Raw genomic sequence first — 27,776 nt, forward strand, 5'->3', positions numbered from 1 at the left:
TCAATATATTCGGACATGTTCAGGTCTGAAGACGGTCATTATAGATCGAAATCGTTAGTCAGATGAAAAAAATTTGTGACCATAGACGTAAAGAAGATTTATTCTATATTCGGATCGCGACTTTGTAGCAGCTTGTGCTAGGGCTTTATGACGGATTGGTCTCACATCCAGTTACTTATCCCATGATGTCCAGAAAGAGTGGAATGCTTCTTTGACATTAAATAGTTCGCATCCAAGACTGTTCCTATTCTGAAATAATTCGAAACTGGTTGCTGTAGCACCCTGCCGCAGTGGCCTGGAAAAGTCCTGAGGCAGATTCCTTTTGCAGTCCAGCAACACCACCACGGCGCCAGATCCATGACAGACGACGAAACGCCATGAGTACGAGACTGCGATAGGTCAGCCTCCGCCTGCAATGAGTCTCCTTCAGGGACTGGGTGCCAAGGCGCCGCAGACCCCTCGTCAGCGCCTGTCATCGCCGGCCTGACATCAGCATCTCCCCTCCAGCTACGTGAGCCGCCGCTGCTCAGGGTCACCGAAATGAGACGTGTCTGCCTCGCATAACTAACGACGTGATATGTATGAATAAAACATTTATCTCGGTTATCTCTTTCAAATTCTGAAGGTGGTAGGGGTAAAATACAGCGAACGAGAGGCTATTTGCAATTTGTACAGAAACCAGGGACATTAAAGGGAAGCAATGGTTGGGAAGGGAGTGAGACAGGGTTGTAGCCTATCCCCGATGTTATTCAATCTGTATATTGAGCAAGCAGAGAAGGAAACAAAAGAAAAATTCGGAGTAGGTATTATAATCCATGGAGAAGAAATAAAACCTTTGAGGTTCGCCGATGACATTGTAATTCTGTCAGAGACAGCAAAGGACTTGGAAGAGCAGTTGAACGGAATGGACAGTGTCTTGAAAGGAGGGTATAAGATGAACATCAACAAAAGCAAGACGAGGATAATGGAATGTAGTCAGATTAAATCGGGTGATGCTGAGGGAATTAGATTAGGAAATGAGACACTTAAAGTAGTAAAGGAGTTTTGCTATTTGGGGAGCAAAATAACTGATGATGGTCGAAGTAAAGAGGATATAAAATGTAGACTGGCAATGGGAAGGAGACCGTTTCTGAAGCAGAGAAATTTGTTAACATCGAGTATAGAATGAAGTGCCAGGAAGTCGTTTTTGAAAGTATTTGTATGCAGCGTAGCCATGTATGGAAGCGAAACATGGACGATAACTAGCTTGGACAAGAAGAGAATAGAAGCTTTCGAAATGTGGTGCTACAGAAGAATGCTGAAGATTAGATGGGTAGATCATATAACTAATGAGGAGGTATTGAATAGGATTGGGGAGAAGTTTGTGGCACAACTTGACTAGAAGAAGGGATCGGTTGGTAGAGCATATTCTGAGACATCAAGGGATCACCAATTTAGTATTGGAGGGCAGCGTGGAGGGTAAAAATCGTAGAGGGAGACCAAGAGATGAATACACTAAACATATTGAGAAGCATGTAGGTTGCAGTAAGTACTGGAGATGAAGAAGCTTGCACAGGACAGAGTAGCATGGATAACTGCATGAAACCAGTATCAGGACTGAAGACCACAACAACAACAACAACAACAACAACAACAATATGGGTGACCTGTTAAACTGAAACAGTCTCTTCGTACATCAAAATTTGACCGAATATTTCCACATTTTAAAGGTCTGTGTCAAAATGGTGGCGAAAACCCTCGCGGCTGAAGTGAGGGACAATCGAAGAAACGTGTCCGTTGATCTTCATGACAGGATTGCTGAGGACCGCGAATGGTTCAGTCGTGTATCACAGGTGATGATTGAGTCCTAGGTTTCTGAATGCAATCCCGGGACATAGCAGCAATAGGTAGGAATGGTACGCTGACACATTTCCTCGACCGAAACAATCTCGAAGCAACAAAACAAAGATAAAGAAACGCCTATTTTTGGTTTCTTGGCAGTAGGACTAAGGACTACCGCGCATAAGCAATTTATGCCTTCTGGACAAACTGCCAACCAAGTGTTTTACAAAGATGTCTATGAAAGGCTTGGGAAAAGGATTAATCAAGTGAGACCGGATATTACACACAAGTAGATGCTGCATCATGACAACGCCCAACGTCGCACGGCCACTTCCATCCAGAAATTTTTGGGCTCAAAAGGCATTCCTATCGTTCCATAGCTCTCCTATTCACCTAATTCGAATCCTTGTGACTTTTTGTTTTTCCAGCAATTAAATAATGTCATAAGGACGTCAATTTAGGGCTCTGAAGAACATTCAACTTGCTAGGCAGAAATAGGAAGAAATACTAATCATTACACCACCGCAGCACAATGGTCAACATTGCTGCACGGACCACCCAAGTTGAGTGCCCTCCCCAACACAAACTTCAGCTCATATCTTCTGCTTATTTTCCCTTACATTGTCACTACTGCCAGGGCTCTTCGACATTGGAATAGCACCCCAGCGTTGGATGTAATGGGAAAGTCCTGTACCATAGGTGATCTTATAGATCTTATAATTAAATGTTTGCCTGAGATATTTAAGTCTCTTCCATAGCTCTCCTATTCACCTAGTTCGAATCCTTGTGACTTTTTGTTTTTCCAGCAATTAAATAACGTCATAAGGACGTCAATTTAGGGCTCTGGAGAACACTCAGCTTGCTAGGCAGAAATAGGAAGAAATACTAATCATTACACCACCGCAGCACGATGGTCATTCAAAAGAATGTCACCCACATGTCAAAGGCACTAACACTTGAAGCTTTTCAACTCTGTTACCAAGACTGGGAACAGGCCTGCTGGCTAGCCGCGCGGTCTAACGCGCTCCTTCGCGTTGATCTTTATTTTACAATTACCATTACCAACTTTGGCCCAGATAAAAAGGTACTCATCAGCATTTAATTTCTTCTTTTATCTCGTACTCAAAACAAATGGCATACTTGGAACAATCGTACCATAAGGCTGTTTAGCCAACAGTCCTGTAGTCTCAGAAATATTCCGTGTCTTCCAAGTCAGAATGTTGGCATCAGGAAAAGCTTCAAGGCCACCATAATCTGCTTGATTGCCCCATACAACAGCAAGTGTGAGCCAAGTACTACCTCCAGACACTGCTTGTACATCACAGGTAAAGTTGAGATGGAGTCCACGAAAAACATTTGGACCTCCAATCAATTGCTGTTTATTAAATTGACCAGCAAGGTCAATATCAATAGCCTTCAAACTGCGATGCACAGGTACACTGCGCCGCTAGCGACGACGCCATGCACGTCACAGAGGCATTGCTGTGGCTCGGCCCGGCCCGGCGGATTAGTGTCGAGGTCCGGTGTGACGGCCAGCCTGTGGATGGTTTTGCAGGCGCTTTTCCTTCTACCTCGGCGAATGCGGTCTGGTTCCCCTTATTCCCTCTCAGTTACATTGTGTCGGGGATTGCTGTACAAACACCGTTTCCACGTACACGTACACCATAATTATTCTACCCCGCAAACATTGGGGTTACACTCGTGTGGTATGAGACGTTTCCGGGGAAGTCCACTGGGCGCCGAACCGCACAATAACCCTGGGATCGGTGTGGGGCGGTGGTGGGGTGGGTTGCTTGTTGTGGGGTTGTGAACCACTGAGGTCTACGGTGCAACGAAGCCTCTCCGTCGTTTCTAGGTCCCCGGTGTAATACATACATATGAGACTGGGAACAACAATTCCGCCAGTGTACAGCTAGCGAAGGAAACTACTTTGAAGGTGAAAATACGCTGTTTGGTAAAAAAAAACTGGTCAATAAAAATGAGTCACACTACTTTTCTTACACACCTCGTATTTGCGTACAGTCTGCACATCAGGGATAAGCAGTGCAGTCCAAGCTGTGATTGTGGAGCACGGCACCAGACCATCCGAAACACTGTCGAGGAGTGTAAACTAATAGCCTGCCGGGGTGATCGGGATGACTATCTTATGGCTGCACCATCACGCCTTAACTAGATAAGAAGACTGGATGGTTATAATTAGACTTCCCCTATTTAACACTTTATAAGACGGAAACTAATTACCGTACCAGGACAAAACTTGGTAGCATCGATGCCAAGGACATGTGGAAGAGAAATAATGCAGAATCAATTCAACTGAAACATATTGCATCATACCATTACATTACGGTATCATTACTGCTTTAAAAAAGGGGGGAGGCTTACTATGGCGCCCATCAGTGTCCAGAAGGGTCTGAAGTCGCAGGACTGCATTCCGAAAAGCAGAACGAAGCATTTCTGTAGGTATGCTAGCTACCTGGGCTTCAGATCAGAATACGCGTTAATGCTCATCTGGTAAACCCTATCCTTCAGTTAGTTCCAACCCGGTAATGACAGGGAGTGAGCTCAGGTTATCGTGCTGGGCAAATATTTGGAAACAATCGGCTGATAATTCGATCATTTCCGAATGCGTATCGGAGAAGTAGGTGAGCTTCACGAGCGATGTGCGGTGGGGCCCCATCTTGCATGAAAACTCTCTCCTGTAGGACGGGTATGACGCGCTGACGAGGCACATCGCAGTAACACTGCACGTCTTTGGCCCTTGGGCGCCAACCTGTTCAAAAAAGAATGGGCCAATGATGAAAGTAGCCGTGAAGCCACACCACGCGATGACACGTTCACCATACAGAGGAAGTTCTTGCACAGTGACTGGAGGCGAAGATCCCGACACCTTCCGTACAGTGGACCACGGGAAGATCAACTGTCGCGACACAGCAGGCGCCGCACTGCCTGACGATCGGGAATTGCCCGGGGAGTTCTCTGCGGATACAGGTTGCACAGGTTGCCCAAACCCTTGCGCGAATCATCACCTTAGTGTGCGCGAGTAATAAGTGGATGAGCAAATATCTATTAGAAACATCACATATGTAGATTGTGGACAGTTGGGAATGTGGGTCTCACGGGAAGCGTGCAAGGGATAAGTCCCTGCAGTCGCGCTATTCATCTGCGTCCTTGGTGGCTCAGATGGATACAGCGTCTGCCATGTAAGTAGGAGATCCCGGTTTCGAGTCTCGGACGGAGCACACATTTTCAGCTGGCCCCATCGAGATATATCAACAACACGTATCGGCAGCTGAGGGTTTCAGTTAATTACTATTTATTCTAGCGAAGCTCCACGGCCATCAGTGGTATCAGTTCTTTCGAGAACAGTTACTATCTCCATATACATTCGTACGACAGTTAGTTTCCGTGTTGTAACGTGTTAAATAGGAAAATTTTTATTACAATCACCCGATATAGCAGTTGTTTGTTAGTTACAAGTTTGTGGCTTTTTTCCTTCTATTTTTTAATTTATTTCATGTGTAGGGCTATAAAGAAATCCTCTAGATTTCGTATGCTACATTTAATTAAACTCACATCTACCTCGCACTAAGGAGGCAACATAAAACTTATGATGAAAGAAATGATAGCTGCGGTGGATAGTTATTGCTAGAGCTGACATATTACGTGTGTCAGTGCCGCAGGTCCTAAACTGTTCATTTCCTGCCCGACAGTGTGATCCTTCCTTCTCGATTTGTCTAATGTACAATCTGATTCCCAAGTGGGGCCTATCTTATTTGGCGAACGAGTTTGTGGTATGCCGGTAGCAAATCGAGTCGCGGCTTGCGCTTGGTGACGAGCGACGGGGTGCTGTCTAAGGGGAGGAAGCAGCTGGCGAGTAGACGGGTAGGCAGGTACTCACTCGTTGTTCTCGTGCGGCTGCTTGGGGTAGCGGAGACGCAGGTTCCGCCGGATGTCGGTCGTCTCGTTGGCTCGCCGGCTGTTCCCCAGCTTGGCGGGCAGCAGCATCGCCGTCTCTGCAACGAGAAACAAAACACGGCGAGTTAAGCGCTGTACGACGTTAAAAAGAACTTGCAATCAGAGAAAACGACTCTGAATTTACTCTCGCGCAAAAGTAAGAGAGGATAAGCCGTATTAATCATAGTCTGAGTTTTGCATCAAGACTTGCATTTTACTATACAATCCTTTCTATTAAGACGCTTTTGCATTGGGTCGCGTCGCATTCATTCCGACAGAGAGAGTCACTGAGTTGCGTGATTACAAAAGAGATGTACCTTAAGCGTTACACGATTTTAAGACTTATCTAACATCTATGTTAATGAACATTGAATCAAACAACATGTTTGCGTTGCCAGTCACTGTTTATTTACCTCCTCGATGCATTTCGAAGGTTTAAACCTCCATCAGGTGAATTTACATTTGAAACTTCCTGGCAGATCAAAGCTTTATGCCGGACCGAGACTCGAACTCACGACCTTTGCCTTTCGCGGGCAAGTCCTCTACCAACTGAGCTACCTAAGCACCACTCACGCCCCGTCCTCACAGCCTTACTTCTGCCAGTACCTTGTCTCCTACCTTCCTAACTTTACAGAAGCTCTCCTGCGAACCTTGCAGAACTAGCGCTCCTGAAAGAAAGGATGTTGCACTTGCCCGCGAAAGACAAAGGTCCCGAGTTCGAGTCTCGGTCCGGCACACAGTCATAATCTGCCAGGAAGTTCAAAATGGTTCAAATGGCTCTGAGCACTATGGGACTTAACATCTGAGGTCATCAGTCCCCTAGAACTTAGAACTACTTAAACGTAACACGCGTCCATGCCCGAGGCAGGATTCGAACCCTCGACCGTAGCGGTCGCGCGGTTCCAGACTGAAGCGTCTACAACCACTCGGCCACGACGGCCAGCGCCAGGAAGTTTCATATCAGCGCACACTCCGCTGCTGAGTGAAAATCTCATTCTGTAGATTTACATTTGTTTGTATGACAAACTTACGTTTTGTGTAACGATTTTGGAGGAACTTGCGGCACTGTCTTGTGGAGAAAGAAAACATGTTTCAGAACACAGTTTTGTGTTTTTCTTTTTCTTTTTTACTAAAAACTGATCGTATATTAGTCCGCAGCTCGTGGTCGTGCGGTAGCGTTCTCGCTTCCCACGCCACGGTTCCCGAGTTCGATTCCCGGCGGGGTCAGGGATTTTCTCTGCCTCGTGATGGCTGGGTGTTGTGTGATGTCCTTAAGTTAGTTAGGTTTAAGTAGTTCTAAGTACTAGGGGAATGATGACGTCAGAAGTTAAATCCCATAGTGCTCAGAGCCATTTGAACCAAAAATGTTCCGTACGTTACCCAGAACTTTATACGGGGTGGATAGAAATTGTGTCACGTAGTTTTAACCCTGGATAGCTGATGCTAGTAGGAACCAAAATTAATAATGTTGTGTAGGTCTACAACGCACTCCGATTGGCTGTGGGATTGCCCTGTTGCCGGATGCTCTGGACAACGCATGACCGCAAATGCTTTGCCTAGCGGAGATCTCGCTGTTCTTCAAACCAATACTGGTCCGCCTTGCTTACTAAATCGCAGGTGACGTGTGTGTGCTCTGAAGCGAAACTTACACGTGAATGCCTCTGGCGTCAGGCAGAGACAAACAGCAACACCTATTCGTATCACGTAGGGGACGTTACGGGCGAGGGACTTTTGTATATGTGAACCGACAATGAGAGCGCTACCCATCAACCGACGAAAGGTGCATTGTCGACCTACACAAAACTAGTAATTTTGGTTTCTACTGACATCAGCTACCCAGGATTAAGGTTTCGTGAAACAATTTTTCTCCACCCTGAATATTCCCAATCAGTTTGTAACTGGTTCACCGCTTCCGGTTTTTATGGGAATCTTGTAAGACACTGAACACATAGGCCTACGTAAAGAAAGCGATCGTTCTGAGGTAATGTCCGATAGGTATGCAACACACAAAATTATTTTCAGTCGTCAGTCTTTTGACGAAGTTGATGCGGCCCATCACGAATTCCTCTCTCGTGCCAACCGATTCATCTCAGAGTAGCACTTGCAACCTTCATCCTTAATTATTTGCTGGATGTATCCCAGTCACTGTCTTCTTTTACAGTTTTTATCCTCCAGTACCCTGGAAGTTATTCGCTGATATCTTAACATATATCCTAGCATCCTGTACTGTATTCCTGTTCTTACCGATTGTGCGGTTCACGTCCTCATTCCTTATCTTATCAGTCTATCTAATTTTCAACATTCTTCTGTGCACCATATCTCAAATGCTTCTATTCTTTCTTGCTTTTCACAGATGCCCTGTCTCACTACCATATATTGCTGTGATCTCAAAGTACATTCCCAGAAATTTGTTCCTCGAATTGAGTCCTATGTTAGATACTTGTAGACTTCTCTTGGCGAGGAATGCCCTCTTTGCGAGGGCTAGTATGCATTTTATGTCCTCCTTGCTCCGTTCAAATGGTTCAAATGGCTCTGAGCACTATGCGACTTAACTTCTGAGGTAATCAGTCGCCTAGAACTTAGAACTAATTAAACCTAACTATCCTAAGGACATCACACACATCCATGCCCAAGGCAGGATTCGAACCTGCGACCGTAGCGGTCGCTCGGTTCCAGACTGTAGCGCCCAGAACCGCACCGTCACTCCGGCCGGCCCATGTTCCGTCCGTCATCGGTTGTTTTGCTGCTTGTCCTGATCACCGATTCTGATGTCAGGTTTCTCGCTTTTCCCATTCTGCTACTTCTCATTACTTTCGGCTTCCTTCGATTTACTCTCAATCCATATTCTGTACTTATTGGACTGTTCATTCCATTCAGCAGATCTTGTAATTCGTATTCAGTTTCACTGCGCATAGCAGTATCATCACGAATCTTAACACTGATATCATTTCACTTTGAATTGTAATCCTACTCTTGAACCTTTCTTTTATTTCCAGCGTTGCTTCTTCGATGTATAGATTGAAAAGTACGAGCGACTGACCACATTCCTGTCTTGCATTCCTTTTAATTCGAGCACGTCATTCTTGGTCTTCCACAAGTATTGTTCCCTCTTGGTTCCTGTACATATAGTATATTACTCGTTTTCCTGTAGCTTACCCCTATTTTTTTCATGATTTCGAACACCTTACACAATTTCGTTAAGTCAAACCCTTTTTCCAAGTCGACCAATCCTATGAACTTGTCTTGATTTTTCTTTAGTCTTGCTTATTCCATCATCAATCGCAGCGTTAGAATTGCGTCTCTGGTGGCTTTACCTTTCCCTAAGCGAAAGTGATCGTCAGCTAACGTACAGTTAACACGGGCACGACCTTGAGTGACCGAAACTACTACAGAAACTACCGTAGTCTTCCTTTGTTTATGATAAGCTACGGAAACCTATGGTAGTTTTACAACTTTGCCTGTGAGTGAAACGGTACATTATCATTATCAGTCAGTGGCGTAAGACGTAAGTAGAATCTGATGTGCAGCCTGATGCGAGTGTTTGGTAGCGAGGAGGACATTAGTGTTCAACGTCTCGTCGGCAACGAGGTTATTAGAGACTGAGCGCTAGCTCGGTTTAGAAAGGATGGGGAAGGAAACCGGCCATGCCCTGTCAAAGGAACCATTCCGGCATTTGACAGAAGCGATTTAGGTAAATCACGGAAAACCTAAATCTGGATGGCCAGATTGCGAGTGCAGTGTGCTAACGATTGTGCGCTATACCGCTCGATTTGGTAGTGGTGTGTTAATGCATAACAGTAGCGTTTGCTCGTGTAGGTGCTGGGAGGAACTGCACAGTACTCCCAGGTCGCAGTCTGCTTTGTTGATATGAGCTCTCAAAACGAGTTAGGCTGTTATCCCTCGTGATCACGGCGTCAGCTCGTCTAAACGCGCGGTCAGGTCGGTCGCCTTGTCAGGACTCTGCGTGGGCGGCAGGGTACGGCAGAGTGGGGGCGTAGGTGTGTGTAGTCGCACTGCCGGCGCCCTCAGAGGCCGCCGCCAGCCGGCTGCGCTAATGGCGGAAGCGGCACAGAAAACTGACGCCAGTGATCGACCGCTAGGGGGTAGGCCCCGCAGCTGTGCGGCACAGCACACACTGTGTAACAGCAGCCGACAGCGCGAAGAGAACACTTCGCGTTCCAGGCAGACCGTTATCAATGTATTCGTAGCACGGAACTGGATGATGGTTCAACGCCCGTCGCATTTATCGATAGAACTTTCAATTACTGCGGAAGTTTTGCGTAATGGCCTTTAAACCTTTCGGACGCAACCGCGGCGGCTATACAGTCGCGCTGGCCTACGACCGTATGGACGTCTTTGCTTGTCTGTCATGTGTATCTGCCGCCGTATCGGTAACGATTACTCCCTTCTGTGACTGAATGTTGCTGAAACCTGCTGCGGAAATCTGGATCTACTTGCGTTCTCAGGAAGTCTTGTATACATTCTATCTAAGGGAACTACACTCCTGGAAATGTAAAAAAGAACATATTGACACCGGTGGGTCAGGCCCACCATACTTGCTCCGGACACTGCGAGAGGGCTGTACAAGCAATGATCACACGCACGGCACAGCGGACACACCAGGAACCGCGGTGTTGGCCGTCGAATGGCGCTAGCTGCGCAGCATTTGTGCACCGCCGCCGTCAGTGTCAGCCAGTTTGCCGTGGCATACGGAGCTCCATCTCAGTCTTTAACACTGGTAGCATGCCGCGACAAGCGTGGACGTGAACCGTATGTGCAGTTGACGGACTTTGAGCGAGGGCGTATAGTGGGCATGCGGGAGGCCGGGTGGACGTACCGCCGAATTGCTCAACACGTGGGCCGTGAGGTCTCCACAGTACATCGATGTTGTCGCCAGTGGTCGGCGGAAGGTGCACGTGCCCGTCGACCTGGGACCGGACCGCAGCGACGCACGGATGCACGCCAAGACCGTAGGATCCTACGCAGTGCCGTAGGGGACCGCACCGCCACTTCCCAGCAAATTAGGGACACTGTTGCTCCTGGGGTATCGGCGAGGACCATTCGCAACCGTCTCCATGAAGCTGGGCTTCGGTCCCGCACACCGTTAGGCCGTCTTCCGCTCACGCCCCAACATCGTGCAGCCCGCCTCCAGTGGTGTCGCGACAGGCGTGAGAGACGAATGGAGACGTGTCGTCTTCAGCGATGAGAGTGGCTTGTGCCTTGGTGCCAATGATGGTCGTATGCGTGTTTGTCGCCGTGCAGGTGAGCGCCACAATCAGGACTGCATACGACCGAGGCATACAGGGCCAACACCCGGCATCATGGTGTGGGGAGCGATCTCCTACACTGGCTGTACACCTCTGGTGATCGTCGAGGGGACACTGAATAGTGCACGGTACATCCAAACCGTCATCGAACCCATCGTTCTACCATTCCTAGACCGGCAAGGGAACTTGCTGTTCCAACAGGACAATGCACGTCCGCATGTATCCTGTGCCACCCAACGTGCTCTAGAAGGTGTAAGTCAACTACCCTGGCCAGCAAGATCTCCGGATCTGTCCCCCATTGAGCATGTTTGGGACTGGATGGAGCGTCGTCTCACGGGGTCTGCACGTCCAGCACGAACGCTGGTCCCACTGAGACGCCAGGTGGAAATGGCATGGCAAGCCGTTCCACAGGACTACATCCAGCATCTCTACGATCGTCACCATGGGAGAATAGCAGCCTGCATTGCTGCGGAAGGTGGATATACACTGTACTAGTGCCGACATTGTGCATGCTCTGTTGCCTGTGTCTATGTGCCTGTGGTTCTGTCAGTGTGATCATGTGATGTATCTGACCCCAGGAATGTGTCAATAAAGTTTCCCCTTCCTTGGACAATGAATTCACGGTGTTCTTATTTCAATTTCCAGGAGTGTAAATTCGATACTTGCACTTGTATTTTCGTGTTTGGTGAGAATAACGCGTTCGAAACGTTTGAGTGACGATGAAATTAGAGAAATACTGGTAAATGAAAACTCAGGTGCGGCAACAGTGATCTCGAAAGCCATCAAGCCTACAAGATACTAGCATGACAAAGTGAAGATCCACCTAGTTTCATTGAAATTGTTCACGAACCGGAAACTTCGCAGGTGAGAAAAAAGCAAGTAGTCGGAAACAGTGGGTACAGATGGGTGACAGACGCTGTGTTTCCACTTTAGAATTACGCTTTTTCTAAGGATAATTCTGGAATGAATCCTCATTGTGGACCAAGTGAGGAACCTAATGAAAGCGAATTTTTTGATCTATAACTGATGGAGTACATTGCCAGAAAACCGATAGACTTTACAAACTAGCCAATAAAGGATGTCAAGGTCCGCGGATCGTGGTCTTGCGGTAGCGTTCTCGCTTCCCGCGCACGGGGTCGGGGGTTCGATTCCCGGCGGGGTCAGGGATTTCTCTCTGACTCGAGATGAATGGGTGTTGTGTGTCTTTCATCATCATTTCATCCTCATTCACTCAAGTCGCCGTAGTGGAGTTAAAGAACTTGTGGAGCGGCGGCACCAATGCCATACGCTCAACAACAACGATTTCAAGGATCGTACAAGTACAGACGAGATGTATAAGTTTTCAGCAACCTGCATGCTGATAACTCTCGTAAAAAAGAATAGCATGAAGGACTATTGCTCTACAGACCCATCGACTCAGGCACCTTTCTTGTCGAAAGTAGTGCCTAGGCAGGGATTTATGGCAGTTCTTCGAATGTTGCATTTTAATGGCACAGGCTTTTTGGGAGACGCAGAGAGGCCGAATAGGCTTCATAAAAGTATATAGTGATTTTTTTTGTCAATGATATTCAAGTCTATTCTAAACCCATTCAGCTATGTATGCACTGATGTGTCTCTAATGCTGTGGAAAGGTAGACTAGTTTTCGAACAATATATAAAAACCACAAAGGACAGATTTTGAATAAAACTGTTTATTTTGTGCGATGATGAAACAAGATTTACTTTAGATATTGTACTGTACACAGGAACAAAACTAAATAAAACACCATCTGAATAGGCCTTGAAGGCGCAACGGTACTGACCGACCGCCGTGTCATGCTTAGCCCTTAGGCATTACCGGATGTGGATACGGAGTGGCATGTGGTCAGCACACCGCTCTCCTGGCGGTGAGTCAGTTTTCGCCAACGGTACCGCTATTTCTCAGTTAAGTACTCGCCAAGCCTGCAGCTCTGACCTTCGGTGATCTGACGGGAACCGGTGCTGCCACTGCAGCAAGGCCGTCGGCAGTGTAGGCAGGAAGATGAACATAAATTAAGGATACTTCTGGCCTTGATGTTTCTTGCGCCGCAGTAACTACTCTGTTGAAATGTTACCTCAACAAAAAGTTTTGGGCTTCCTTGTAATACTTATCAAGTAATAAAATACAATAAAATGTGTTGATTAGAAAATAGTAAGCGAACAGCTTGTTTTATTTCAAAAACCTATGTATTTCAACTATCCCAAAATAAATCACTCCAGAGAAGCAGGCTAGTGCATAAAAATTTACTCTTCATAGGGTTAAAGTAGCACTGAAAGACCTGACTCGAAACAAGGCTCCGGGAGTAGACAACATTCCATTAGAACTACTGACGGCCTTGGGAGAGCCAATCATGACAAAACTCTACCAGCTGGTGAGCAAGATGTATGAGACAGGCGAAATACCCTCAGACTTCAACAAGAATATAATAATTCCAATCCCAAAGAAAGCAGGTGCTGACAGATGTGAAAATTACCGAACTATCAGTTTAATGAGTCACAGCTGCAAAATACTAACGCGAATTCTTTGCAGACGAATGGAAAAACTGGTAGATGCGGACCTCGGGGAGTATCAGTTTGGATTCCGTAGAAATGTTGGAACACGTGAGGCAATACTGACCTTACGACTTATCTTAGAAGAAAGATTAAGAAAAGGCAAACATACGTTTTTAGCATCTGTAGACTTGGAGAAAGCTTTTGACAATGTTGACTGGAATACTCTCTTTCAAATTCTAAAGCTGTCAGGGGTAAAATACAGGGAGCGAAAGGCTATTTACAATTTGTACAGAAACCAGATGGCAGTTATAAGAGTCGGGGGGCATGAAAGGGAAGCAGTTGTTGGGAAGGGAGTGAGACAGGGTTGTAGCCTCTCCCCGATGTTATTCAATCTGTATATTGAGCAAGCAGTAAAGGAAACAAAAGAAAAATTCGGAGTAGGTATTAAAATTCATGGAGAAGAAGCAAAAACTTTGAGGTTCGCCGATGAAATTGTAATTCTGTCAGAGACAGCAAAGGACCTGGAAGCGCAGTTGAACGGAATGGACAGTGTCTTGAAAGGAGGATATAAGATGAACAGCAACAAAAGCAAGACGAGGATAATGGAATGTAGTCAAATTAAATCGGGTGATGCTGAGGGAATTAGATTAGGAAATGAGACACTTAAAGTAGTAAAGGAGTTTTGCTATTTGGGGAGCAAAATAACTGATGATGATCGAAGTAGAGAGGATATAAAATGTAGACTGGCAATGGCAAGGAAAGCGTTTCTGAAGAAGAGAAATTTGTTAACATCGAATATAGATTTATGTATCAGGAAGTCGTTTCTGAAAGTATTTGTTTGGAGTGTAGCCATGTATGGAAGTGAAACATGGACGATAACTAGTTTGGACAAGAAGAGAATAGAAGCTTTCGAAATGTGGTGCTACAGAAGAATACTGAAGATAAGGTGGATAGATCACGTAACTAATGAGGAGGTATTGAATAGGATTGGGGAGAAGAGAAGTTTGTGGCACAACTTGACTAGAAGAAAGGATTGGTTGGTAGGACATGTTTTGAGGCATCAAGGGATCACCAATTTAGCATTGGAGGGCAGCGTGGAGGGTAAAAATCGTAGAGGGAGACCGAGAGATGAGTACACTAAGCAGATTCAGAAGGATGTAGGTTGCAGTAGGTACTGGGAGATGAAGCAGCTTGCACAGGATAGAGTAGCATGGAGAGCTGCATCAAACCAGTCTCAGGACTGAAGACAACAACAACAACAACATAGTTACTGAGAAGCCACATCAGCCACTGTAATTTACGACAAGTTAGATAAGAAGCTTGCACAGGACAGAGTAGCATGGAGAGCTGCATCAAACTAGTCTCAGGTCTGAAGACCACAACAACAAACAACAACAACAGGGTTAAAGTAGCAAGACTGTGAACGCTGTGTGTAACAAATGTCACATTTTCTTCGGACGAGCATTACATTAAAATATATACACTGTGGAATACCATTAACCATAACTGTAATTGCCCTTACATTCCACAGAGGCAGTGTTACTTGCTTATTCATAAGCAGTACGCTGTATGCCCTTCGTGTTTGGCAATACAATCGAAAAACCCATACCATATGTTCATCCATACGCGGAATGATACATCTACATTGCAATCTCAGTTTCAAAACATCGTAGTAGAAGCAAATAACCACTTCACATCAAGTAAGTATGTATCTCTTCTGAGTGAGCATAGTCTACTGTGCGTGTTCTCAATGTCAAACCAAGCTAGTCACGTTATTTTCGGGATGATGCTGCTTGCCAAAATTTGAGCTTTAGTAACAGCTATGAAGCAGTATTGTCACTGCTACGGATGTAAAGAGAAGTATGTGGAAGGAGCGCCAGTTACGTTTCATAAGTACGAGGGCTGGAACTTAAGTGGTGGCAACTATTTGTTTCTGTCCTACAAAGTACTCACCAGGGTTGTGTAGAACCCGTTACCAGCGATGTGGAAGGCGTAGTATACCGTTGGCAGAGCCTGCTCTGTTGATGGTGTGAATGGAGCGGTCTACTGTCAGTCTAATCTCTGGAACAGTTCTGAAGCGAATGCCGCGAAGTGGTTCCTTCATCTTCGGAATCAAATCAAAGTTACAAGGACTTAAGTCCGGGGAGTATGGTGGATGGTACAGTACTTCCCAGTCCCATCGACCGAACAGAGCAGCCACACCTTGCGCTGTATGCGACCGCACATCGTTGTGCAAAATGATGGGTGGGTTGCGCAGAAAGTGTCGCCACTTCTTTCGCAAAGCATTATGGGTCGCCGCGTAAGTCGAAAGCCCGTTAGAGCTCCATTATGGTGAAAGTTATGGTGATTCTCGTGTACGACTGTGATGGTGTTATCCTAACGCATTACGTTCCTCCAGGCAGACCGTCAATGCACAGTATTACTGTCCGTTTCTGGAGCATCACCTGCGACCAGCTATGCGAAAGAAGCGGCGACACATTCTTCGCAACCCACCCATCAATTTGCACAACGACGTGCGGGCGCATACAGCGCAAGCTGTGGCTGCTCTGTTCGGTCGATGGGACTGGGAAGTACTGTACCATCCACCATACTCCCCGGACTTAAGTCCTTGTAACTTTGATTTGATTCCGAAGATGAAGGAACCACTTCGCGGCATTGGCTTCAGAACAGTTCCAGATATTCGACAGGCAGCACACCGCTCCATTCGCACCATCAACAGAACAGGCCCTGCTAACGTTATACTACCCCTTCCACATCGCTGGCAACTGGTTCTACACAACGCTCATAACTACTTTGAAGGATAGTAAACGGTACAAACATGTAACTCTTTTGTATCGGTAGGGAATAAATAGTAGCCACTATTTAAGTTCCAGCCTGGTATGTATAACAAATGTATAATTATAAACGTCGTATTGATATGAGACACCTTACATGTTGAAAAATATTGGGGCATGGTAATGTAAAGTTTTCTGTTGCGGAGACAGTTTCTGCGATTTTACGGCCATGTGTTTGCGAGACAAGGCTAGAAAAACTTGTAAGTGTGTTTGAGTAAACTGTCAATCAGTATAAAGGCCTACATATTGGTGCAGTCCACAAATGCAGATGAAATTTGTACATGAAAGACTGATTAATTTCCTCCAATTTACGCAAGTTCTCAACCCCTTGCGTGTATCTAAATATTTCTGCAGGAGACAGTTTCCTGCACAGTGCCATTGCAAGGTAATTACATAGAATAGATTTGACAGTACAAAAGAAAACCTAAAAAAAAATTGTTTTGGCTCTCACTTCTTCCATTGTTCAAAAATTCGAGCACTGATCTGGTATATTTTATTGTTCTGTATGTAAAATTTGGTTTTACTTTTCTAATGAGAAGGCGACAAAATGTTATAGATATTATACTAGTCTATAAAAATCAGGATGGTAGATAAAGAAAAGCTAAAAATAATAGTGGACAAGCAGGTGTTCCAAATCGCTTACCGTATGTACTGTAACAATTTCATACATCAAACTGCGTTGCTCTTTCGCGATACGTCGGCGCCGTCGACAGTCCCATTGTAGCGTAATTAGTTATAAGGGATACTACACAATATGAATAGTGCAATAAAAGACGTAAAAAGTATTGTTGGTTGTCACTTCTTATCCCGTTACGGAAAAAACGTAATTAAAGTGGAATCTGTGCTATGATACTATGGTGAAAAAGCCCGATACCATTGCTCTTCACATCTTCAAGCTAACTTCATTTCCAAGTGTAAGATTGTTAAAATGTCTATAAAACGCCCATACAAAGTTTCACGGTAGGCTCATTACTTCTCAAGGTGATCTACCTGCAGCAGTGAAGTAATCATATTCAAAATAAGATAAGCGCTTAAGAGCTAAAATGCACCGTCGTAAAATTACTTGACTTGAGCTGCAGGAGACATTGCGGACAGAATTCTAGTTCTACGCATCCGAATGCTCACTCCATAGATATTTTACGCGACTTTCACATTCAGGCTGTCGTAGATATCAGCTCTTCTAATTTCTAGCAAAAAATACACTTAAAGATAACATATTGATAATATACCTCTGTGTACATTACATGATTTGTTAGGGTGCCACTAAGTGGAATTTAATCTTATGTCTAAAAACATATCGTACAACCGCAAAATAGATTAATGGACCATGAGTTACAGCGTCATTGTATAACGTGTAATTTATGTATGTCACCTTGACGTTGTAACACATGGTTCATTCATTTATTTTGACGTTGTAATATGTGTTTCACAAAATCTGTTTTTAGACATAAGATTAAACTACATAGGATTAAACTGCACTCAGTAGCACGCCAGAAAAGAATGTGATAGATACTATCAATTGTCATCAATCCAATGTTTCACTGTATTGTTTGCTAGAAATTAGAACAGCTGATTTTTGCCACACTCTGAATGTCTAAGTCTTATGGTTAACACATGAGATGAAGTGGTAATTTTCTTGCAACACGATGTTTTCGACCTTAGATTATAATTCAGAGGTATCCACATCCGGATGAACATATGGAATATTATGATTTTTTTTCGATTGTATGCCACAATACATAGGGCGTGTAGCATACTGCTTATGAATAAGTGAGGAAGACTGTCTGCATGGAATATAAACACAGTTACAGTTACATTGCACAATGTATACCAATATATCCATTTTAATGTAATACTCGATCATGTTGCTGTGCTCCTTTTTTTCTGGAAGATGACATAAGAGGCGAAAATTGGCCACTCGCACAAACAAAATTTTTTTCACGAAGGTCATGGAAGTTGCTGACGCACATATGAACAACATATTTAAAACGTTACGTTGCCGTTAAGTGTGCTACATGCTTGGATATGAAAGTGCAGCGGCGTGCTATTGTTTACTGATGACGCTGAAGTGTAAGGGAGAGTGTTGTCGTTGGGTGACAGTAGAAAGACACAGGATGTTTTGGACAGAGTTTCTGTTTGGTGTGATAAAAAGCAGTTAGCTCTAAATGCGGAAACATTTATATTAGTGCATATGAGTAGTAAAAATAGTCCTATAAAGTTCTAATACAGAACTGTAATGCCAGAGACAGACACAGCTATGAAATATCTAGTAGCAATCCGTCGATGTGACCGTTTGTGCAGTTTGAGAGCTTCTTGCAAGCTGGCAATGGGACGCGTACAGATAGCTGTGGCGGTTCACGGGAATTGCTCGTTGGTGGGCCATAGTAGAAGCGTTCCACGAAATAGGTGTAACTTGTAGTATCCATTATTATTTTGAAGCACATTTATACAAACGGAAAAATGCTCCTATCGGAGCATTAAAAAAATTTTTTTCTCGTTTACTTAGAAGACTTTGACAGAAGCACCTTTAAAAAATTTCGCAAAGGTTTTGGCATGCGAACATATTCGCGCTTGTCTTAACATGCATCTCACCTCAAACTCCCATAGTTCCCACTAACTTTAACTCAAATGGCTCTGAGCACTATGCGACTTAACTTCTGAGGTCATCAGTCGCCTAGAATTTAGAACTAATCAAACCTAACTAACCTAAGGACATCACACACATCCCTGCCCGAGGCAGGATTCGAACCTGCGGCCGTACCGGACGCTCGGTTCCGGACTGTAGCGCCTAGAACCGCACGGCCACTCCGGCCGGCAACTTTATCTCACTCACACCCACTAATCCGTCTCTATAACTCCACTCTAAGTTTACCTTTCTCATTAATTCATTCAGCCCAACTCATTGTCATTATCTCGTTCTGTCCCTCTGTCATTGTCTCCTTCGTCACAGCCACAGTCTCCTACGTTCTGTCCTACTTCTACCATCCCCTCTTACTGTCACTGTCTCCCTCTTGCTCTATTTTGCTACTACTACCTCATTCCTTGCCTCCTATTACTGCCGCCGCTCCTCACAGTCAGTATCTCTCTTTTCATTGTCGTCATTGTCAGAGACTCTTTTATCACTGACTCTCAACCATTTCCACATTCTCTCTCTCTCTCTCTCTCTCTCTCTCTCTCTCTCTTTATCCCCCCCCCCTCGTCCACTACCAATGCCTACATTTTTCCTAGCTCTTTTCAGTCACTGTCAGCTATGTCCCATTGTCACTGGGTTTCTTTCTTTCTCTCACACTGCCATTGTCTCCTTCGCTCTTTCTGTAACACCACCACTGTCTCCTGTCTTGCGGTATTTATTACTTCCCTGTCTCTTTGCCCTGCCTTATTCTGTCTTACCATAAAAAAGTGAAAATATTTTGGCTTTCCAACATTTTTGGTAAAATTTTTAAAGGTGCTTTGAAAGCTCTGAGGAAGATAGCATGAAGCACTTGCTACCCCGCTTTTCAGTCAGAGTCTTTTAAATAAATAGGAATATATTCAAATTTTTGGCCTCTGATAGGACAATTTTTTGTTGTTTCCGTTCTTTTCCTTATGCATCAGGTTATGTAACTCATATGAAAAGACATATATGGGTCAGTAAATTTTAGATAGTTTACATATGTGAAACTGAAATAATACAGAACACCTCAGACAACATTTCTCGTCTGAAAATACTTTGCATGTGCTTCAGTATCACAACATGGGGTTCCCAGATGATAACGGAGACACTTTATAGCATATTTCTTCGACACTTTATAAACTGTGTTTTCTCCTCTCATTGGATTTTAAGAGCGTTTTTTACGTGTGCAAGTAGGGTAACTTTAAGCCTCTGTATCTCGGAAACGTATAAATATATGAAGAAAATTTTCAAATTTGTTCGAGATTGTGATCTTAGAAATACATCGTAAAAATTACAGTCCTTTGGTGGGAGTAGCCGGTTGGATTTTGGTACCAAAAAACAAGTTTTTGGAGTGTTTCTCGATAACGGATAAATATTTTTAAAACGGGGAGATGTCTGTTCTAAATAAACGCCTAGAGAACATACTGTGAAACTTTGAGCAATTTTATGCGGTTATCTATTATTAAATTAAAATACTTTTAAAATAAAATTATTACCATAAAAAATAAATATGTAAACTGCAGAAACCATTAACGATACAAAACGACATGAAATGGAACTAGCATGTAAGGTAAGTTGTAGGGTACAATGAAGGCTTTCACGACAGGATGGTACTGTTGTTAATAATTCTTCCGGGTTATATGGCCGTGGTCCATGGAATTCTTCTATTCCTAACGTTTCGTCCAATACTACGTTGGACATCTTCAGAGGTATGGCTGGTCCTGCTGAGTCCTGCCGACTCAGGAATAGAAGAATTCCATGGTCCACGGCCATATAACCCGGAAGAATTATCAACAACAGTAAGTTGTAGGGACTGAGAATGGTCGACTTAGGTTTATTGGAAGAATGCTAGGAAAGCGTAGTTCATCTATAAAGGCGACCGCGTGCAGAACTCTTATGTAGCCTATTCCTGAATACTGCTAAAAATGTTCAGATTAAAGAAAGACATCGAAGCAATTCAAAGGCGTGCTGCAAGAGTCGTTACTGGTAGTATGGATAACCACACAATATTTACCAAGGTATGCCAAGTGCAACTTTTATGACACTCCCAGAAGACGCAAATTGTAACCCTTACATAATGCACGGTCCGACTGTGTTACACTGTTGGCTTCTGCATGTGCTGGCTGCGAACGAAGTTCGACTGCCTGACTTCAGATCATCGGTACTTTCTTCCCGTGCCTCGCGGTGTAGCCGCGCTGTCTTCGGCGCCTTGCTACGATTTGCGAGGCTCCCCCTGTCGGGGATTCGAGTCCGACCTCGAGCATGGGTGTGTGTTGTCCTTAGTGTAAGTTAGTTTAAGTTAGATTAAGTAGTGCGTAAACCTAGGGACAGATGACCTCAGCAGTTTGGTCCCATAAGCACTTAACCACAAATTTCCTGTGCGAGGACGGCTTAAGAGGAATGGTCTTAAAGAAACTAGAATAACTGAAAAATCTAAATCATTTGCATAAAAAGTTCACGTCAAACTTGTCACAAATATCTAAGTATGTCGCATTACTACTATGGAAGAGCAAATTTTATGCTATACCTTAGTTACTGGATACCATCAACAATACTCGCCAATGGAGTTGGTAGAGAACATATAATTCCTTTAAAGTTCTCTTCACTTTTTATGGCTCCTGGCAAGTTATTTGAAAACGGGTGTTACTCAAAAACGGTCGCTTTTCTGGAGCAAACCAAGAGACTTTAAATCTTTATTAAAGGACTTTTGATTGTACTACAATATTCTGTGATATTATTATTGTTATTATTATTATTATTATTATTATTATTATTATTATTATTATTATTATTATTATTATTACTCTCGATTATTCCCCTGAACTTGACCCAATCAGAGCTTCACTTCCTTTTCTTCTTTTTTTCCCCCCAAAACCTCTACGTTATTTCACTGCGTGTTTCCTTCTTTTCGCCTGTCCATTCTTCCTCTGTTGCTTCTTTGTTACATACTTTTTATAATTTCTTGTTTTTGATTGTACTTCTGAACTGCTATCTGTCCTCAATGTCTTCTTCTGAAGTTAAAAATTCTGTTTGTGATTCTGTTTTCATCCATACTACGTAGGTGTTCGCAGAACCTTAAGCGTCTTTTCCTAAATTTTTATGTGATGTCTGCGTGTTCGCAGGGTTCCTTTGTAGGTCATCTGACCCAGGAAAGAATTCGGGTAAGACATTTTAACGTACCTCAGCCACAACAAGGAATTAAGTTATCAATTTCGCCTTCTGAGGAAGAAGTTTCTATAAACGTTGAAACCATGGCACAGGGGTTTTAATAAATCTTTCAATTTGAAACTGACTTTTTAATATTCCTGCAAGAAGATTTCATTCAGCGGTTGTTGCTCCAGTCATGTACAACATTTTAAAACTTGTTATTATTATTATTATTATTATTATTATTGCGTCCGCGGCTCGTGGTCTTGCGGTAGCGTTCTCGCTTCCCGTGCACGGGGTCCCGGGCTCGATTGCCGGCGGGGTCAGGGATTTCCTTTCTCTCGAGATGACTGCGTGTTGTGTGTCTTTCATCATCATTTCATCCTCATTCACTCGCAAGTCACCCTAGTGGCGTTTCAGAACTTGTGGAGCGGCGGCCGAACCGCCCCGCGAGGGGTCTCCCGGCCACCAATGCCATACCTTCATTATTATTATTATTATTATTATTATTGTTTGTGTTGTCGCACCCTGTGTATGTCATCTAAAGGCTTTCATCGGCGGAAGTAGTCGTAAAATTTGCAAATATATTTCCGTGCGCTGTTTCATTCTATAACTCACGTTTATTGCATTTTCACAGTACACTAGACATCCCGTAGTTTGATGCAATCAACACAATGGCTGCGCTATTGAACGCGTACTGAAAAAAAAAGACAAGTGAACGCCAGAGTCATCAGTTGTTTTGGCGTGGCCAGCGCTGTTGTTCCCCAAGTTGGCCGTCGGCCACAAACGGCCAGAGACAATGGCGCGCCGTTTCTGGGAATTAGCTGTCACGCTGCCGCAGCCGCCGCCTCCATTTGCAACCGGAAATGAAGCGCTCCGCCGTGCTCCCCCCCCCCCCCCCCCCCCCCCGCCCCTTCTGCTGTTATCAACCACCGGTCGCCCGCCGTTTCTTTGGCGAGGCACGGTCGCAACCGCCAGCGAAACCCCCGCCGCCAAATCACATCTGGCGGCGGCGATCCGATTTATTGCTTATCTGTCGCGGCGCGTTTGTACACTGGCGCAATAAATCAGCAGTCATCCAGCCGGCCGGTGCGTTTTGTCGCCCATTACAAGCGGCGATCTTAATCTGTGTCCGCACGCCCACCATATTTCACCAGCCGCCGCGTTCGAGGCCGCCGCAGCTGTTGCTGTTTTTGTTGTTGTTGTTTTTGCGGCCATTGTGTCCGGCCGTGTTAGGCAGCCGACCGATCGGGCGAAGCTTTTTAAACGTTTCCGCAACCGGTTTTGACGCAATCATTCGCGCATTCGCAGCGCGGCGCGCTGTCATCGCCACGGCTCTGACGGATGATACGGCCGCGATGATTCTGCAAGAACGGCTGCACAACGGCTGTCGATGACATCAGCATCTGATACACGGTCCAGTAGTCTCTTCTCGTTCGGACTGTTACCTGCGATGAGGGAGATGCGAAGCCGGTGTTCCAAGTTTGCCGCTACCCAGTTCTGTCATGGGCGTGAACCCGTTTGAAATCCCTTTGTTTCTCGTTTACACAGGGTGTGACAAATAAAAGTTTCCCAGACGTGTGGATACGATTAGGCCGGTATTACACTATCAAATTTCTTTGTCAAAGATTTTAACGTAGCACTAGAAGGGGGATGACATTGTCATCACATATTTCGTCAAAGTTCAAGATGGCTGACAACAACAACTTGTTATTAACCGCCGCAGTTGCATGTACCATAACTGCACTGTGTGCACATGCGGAAGAGAAGTGGGGGGAGGGGGGGGGGAAGGGGGGGGAACATACTGGGTGAAGCCGTGGGTTTTACGACGACACGAACACGATAAAAGAATTCAACGAAACTTGTTACTTGAGCTTATAGTGGAGGACGTCAAGTCGTACATCAATTACTTAAGAATGGATGAGTATACATTTCTGTATGTGCTCAGTGAAGTGTATCCTCATATCACAAAGCACAATATTCACGTAAAAACTGCTACATCTGCAGAAGACAGGCTCACTGTGACACTCAGATCCCTTGCTACAGGAGAGGGTTAGGTTAGGTTAAGTTAGGATAGGTTAGGTAAGGTCAGGTCTCCAATCTTCTTAATCTAACTTTGTATTCAGGGTGCCTCACGTGGTAAAGCACCTCATCCGCTTCATACATCGTTATTAATTTTGTAGTTGTCGGCACACACCAATTGCATTTAGCAGCAATGTTTACAGAAACACTACAGACGACAGAACTCTGCAGCAATGCTAGCGCTCCACGTGGTAACATGTCACATTGCAGTGAACAGAAGACAATCGACTTCTTTGATCAAATCTACAGCAAGGTCCTAGATTTGATCAAACATTGGACGACATTTGACAAAGAAATTTGATAGTGTAATACCAGCCTTAGATGTGAATGTATGCTCGTAACCACACACCGTGACACGCACTCCACATGTTCGCCCGCTATGAGATTCACACCTATTCAGAGCGTAGTGCGAGCTGTGTCAGTGTAAGTGAAGCCGGCAAAAAGAGGATGATGGAGCAGCGGGTGCCCGTTATAGAACGTTAAGTGACAACAAAGTCGTGGAAATGTATTCATTTGTTTGCTGAGAAGTATAATGGCGTCAAAAATGCCAGCAAAGGGTGCCACGCAACGCTTACAATCCGAAAATGTCGTCAGCCAAGATCTGTTTTGAACAAGTCAAAAACCGTTCAGAACCGGGGCCCAAAAGTGCCAAGAGATGAATACTGGTCACTTCCTCTGCTTTGAGATTAGTACTGCATTTCCTCTCCTTTGATATATTGGGTGATCGTCAAAAACCATTCAGAACCGGGGCCCAAAAATGCCAAGAGATTAATACTGGTCACTTCCTCTGCTTTGAGATTAGTACTGTATTTCCTTTCCTCTGATATATTGGGTGATCAAAAAGTCAGTATAAATTTGAAAACTGAATAAGTCACGGATTAATGTAGATAGAGAGGTGCAAATTGACATACATGCTTGGAATGACATGGGGTTTTATTAGAACAAAAAAAAAAAAAAAAAAAAAAAAAAATACAAACATGCAAACGTTCAAAAAATGTCTGACGGCGCTTCATCTGATCAGACTAACAATAATTAGCATAACAAAGTAATACAAAGCAAAGATGATGTTCTTCACAGTAAATGCTCAATATTTCCACCATCATTCCTCAACAATAACTGTAGTTGAAGAATAATGTTGTGAACAGCACTGTAAGGCATGTCCGGAGTTATGGTAAGGCATTGGCGTCGGATGTTGTCTTTCAGCATCCCTAGAGACGTCCGTCGATCACGATATACTTGCGACTTCAGGTAACCCCAAAGCCAATAATCGCACGGACTGAGGTCTGACGAAGCTAGGCATGACGAAAGTGGCGGCTGAGCACACGATCATCACCAAACGACGCGCGCAAGATATCTTTCACGCGTCTAGCAACACTTTTTTTTTGTTCTAATAAATCCACTTTTAATTCCAAGCATATGTGTCAATTTTTACCTCTCTACCTACCTAATTATGTGGTTTATTAAGTTTTCAAATTTATACTGACTTTTTGATCACTCGGTACTTTTTTGTACACAGGAACTCCGTTCTCTGGGCCACTTTTATTTTCCTCACCCTGTACGATGTTTTTTGTTGATGATGCTGATCTCAGTTCCACATTGCTCTAGCGCGTGTGATTTGATCGAAAGAAGAACACGCGACGCTATACAATGGTGTAAAATAATCGTTGAGTCTATATGATGCATGGCTTTCTGAAAGATTAAATTCCGTTGGAAATTAGGCAGTTGACGTATTGAGATGATAACTTCTGTTCATTTTCATGCGTAAATTGGAGTTCGTAAGGAACATTAATGAAATTTAGCGAAGCACGGATACTCATGTGGCAATCGGTTTAAAGTACAGCAATAAACCACAAAGACTGGATTATAATTTCTCCTGCTAAGACATCATAATTGGTGATGACGAAGTAAATTAAATTAAGGAATTCTGCTGCCTAGGCAGCAAGGACATAAGAAGCCGACTAGCACTGGCAAAAACGACATTCCTGTGCAAGAGAAGCTTACTAGTATGTAACACACGTCTTCTCTTGTGGAAGAAATTTCTGAGAATGTACGTCTGGAGCACAACATTTTGTGGCAGTGAAACACTGGCTCTGGGGAAAATCGGAACAGAAGAAAATCTAAGAATTTGAGATTTGGTGCTACAGGCGACTGTTGAAAATTAGGTACACTGATAAGGTAAGGAAGGTTCACCGCAGAATCCACGATGAAAGGAATACATGCAAAACACTGATCAGAAGAAGGGGCATCACGATAGGACTTTCGTTAAATCACCGAATGACTTCCATACTACTAGGGGGAGCTGTAGAGGGTAAAAACTGTAAACGAAGACAGAGACCGGGATACATCCAGCAAATAATAGAGGACACAGGTAACAGGTGCTACTCTGATGTGGAAAGGCCGACACAGGAGTGGCACAGGAGAGTAATTCTCGCACGCCGTATCAAACCAGGCAGATGGCCGATGACTCAAGAAATAGCCAATGACAATTTCACAGGCAAAATTAGTTACATCTGGAGACAATGAAGACTAATAAGCAGATAAGTTCATACAAATGCTGCTCATCTTAGTGGTGTAATTCTACTGAGTTATCAGAATGTACAATATTTTAAAGCACCGTTAATTTGTGACACTGAAATATGTCTTTGCAGTTCGAATTAACCAAACGAATGTATGGGAGAGTAGTCGCGCGTAGTTTAGGAGTGTGCAGTTTAGTACCGACTGAGTAAAACACAAGTAGAGAGCCAGCGATGAAAATTCCACAAGCGGAACGTCTCGACGATAATATCACCGCCACGCCGGGGAATATAATTACAGAATGGTATCCAAAACATCTGAGATTTTAATTTACTTGGTTCTACAGTCTCCACCACGTCCTCTAAAACATGAATCCCGAGACGGGGGATACCGTTCCGTGTATCCTAGGTAATATCATCCTTGATCCAACTTACCGGCGTAAATTAAGCAATTAATTTCTAAATTACCTAGTCAGAGTAAATTACGTAAGTGAGTAGCAAGTAGAAATAAATTACTTCAAAACCACACACACACAAACGTCCCCTCCCACACATACAGACAGGGAGAGAGAGAGGAAGGGAAAGAGAGGATCCAACAAACAAATGATAAACTGAATTGCATACAGCGGTCCCAACTCAAATAAGTTGAGACAGAACAATGCAGCGCAGAAGTAACCAACGCTACAGTTAATAAATGCACTAAAGAAACACCATGGAGGTATAATAAGTAGAGATTGCGCTACAGACATACGCTGTACGTTATGTTGAAGCTGTTGGTACCATGTTAGGTCACACAAAATATTAAAGGTCACTGTTTCCGATTGATCCTTGCTATTAATGTCTGTCGTGTACACGAAACAGTTGTTGAAACAGAAAATGATGTAACGCTTTCGCGAATAACACAGTGTGAGGAAGAAAATGTAAGAAGTTTCTCCAGTCCTAAATGCATATTTGATACAATAAAACGATGGATTTCGCCTCGTTAATGTAAATT

At 44.2% G+C, this 27,776-nt stretch overlaps 1 protein-coding gene across 1 annotated transcript in view; it reads right to left on the reverse strand.

Annotated features, from left to right (window-relative positions):
* Positions 1 to 27,776, reverse strand: part of LOC126284252 (somatomedin-B and thrombospondin type-1 domain-containing protein) — a 1,271,181-nt gene that overhangs the window by 187,284 nt on the left and 1,056,121 nt on the right. The window contains exon 3 of the mRNA XM_049983051.1: positions 5,720 to 5,834. Within this exon, the coding sequence (XP_049839008.1) occupies positions 5,720 to 5,834 (115 nt within the window). The remainder of the gene's footprint in view (positions 1 to 5,719; positions 5,835 to 27,776) is intronic.

This window comes from Schistocerca gregaria, chromosome 8 (genome assembly GCF_023897955.1).
Source record: "Schistocerca gregaria isolate iqSchGreg1 chromosome 8, iqSchGreg1.2, whole genome shotgun sequence".
In the NCBI taxonomy this organism is placed as follows: domain Eukaryota; kingdom Metazoa; phylum Arthropoda; class Insecta; order Orthoptera; family Acrididae; genus Schistocerca; species Schistocerca gregaria.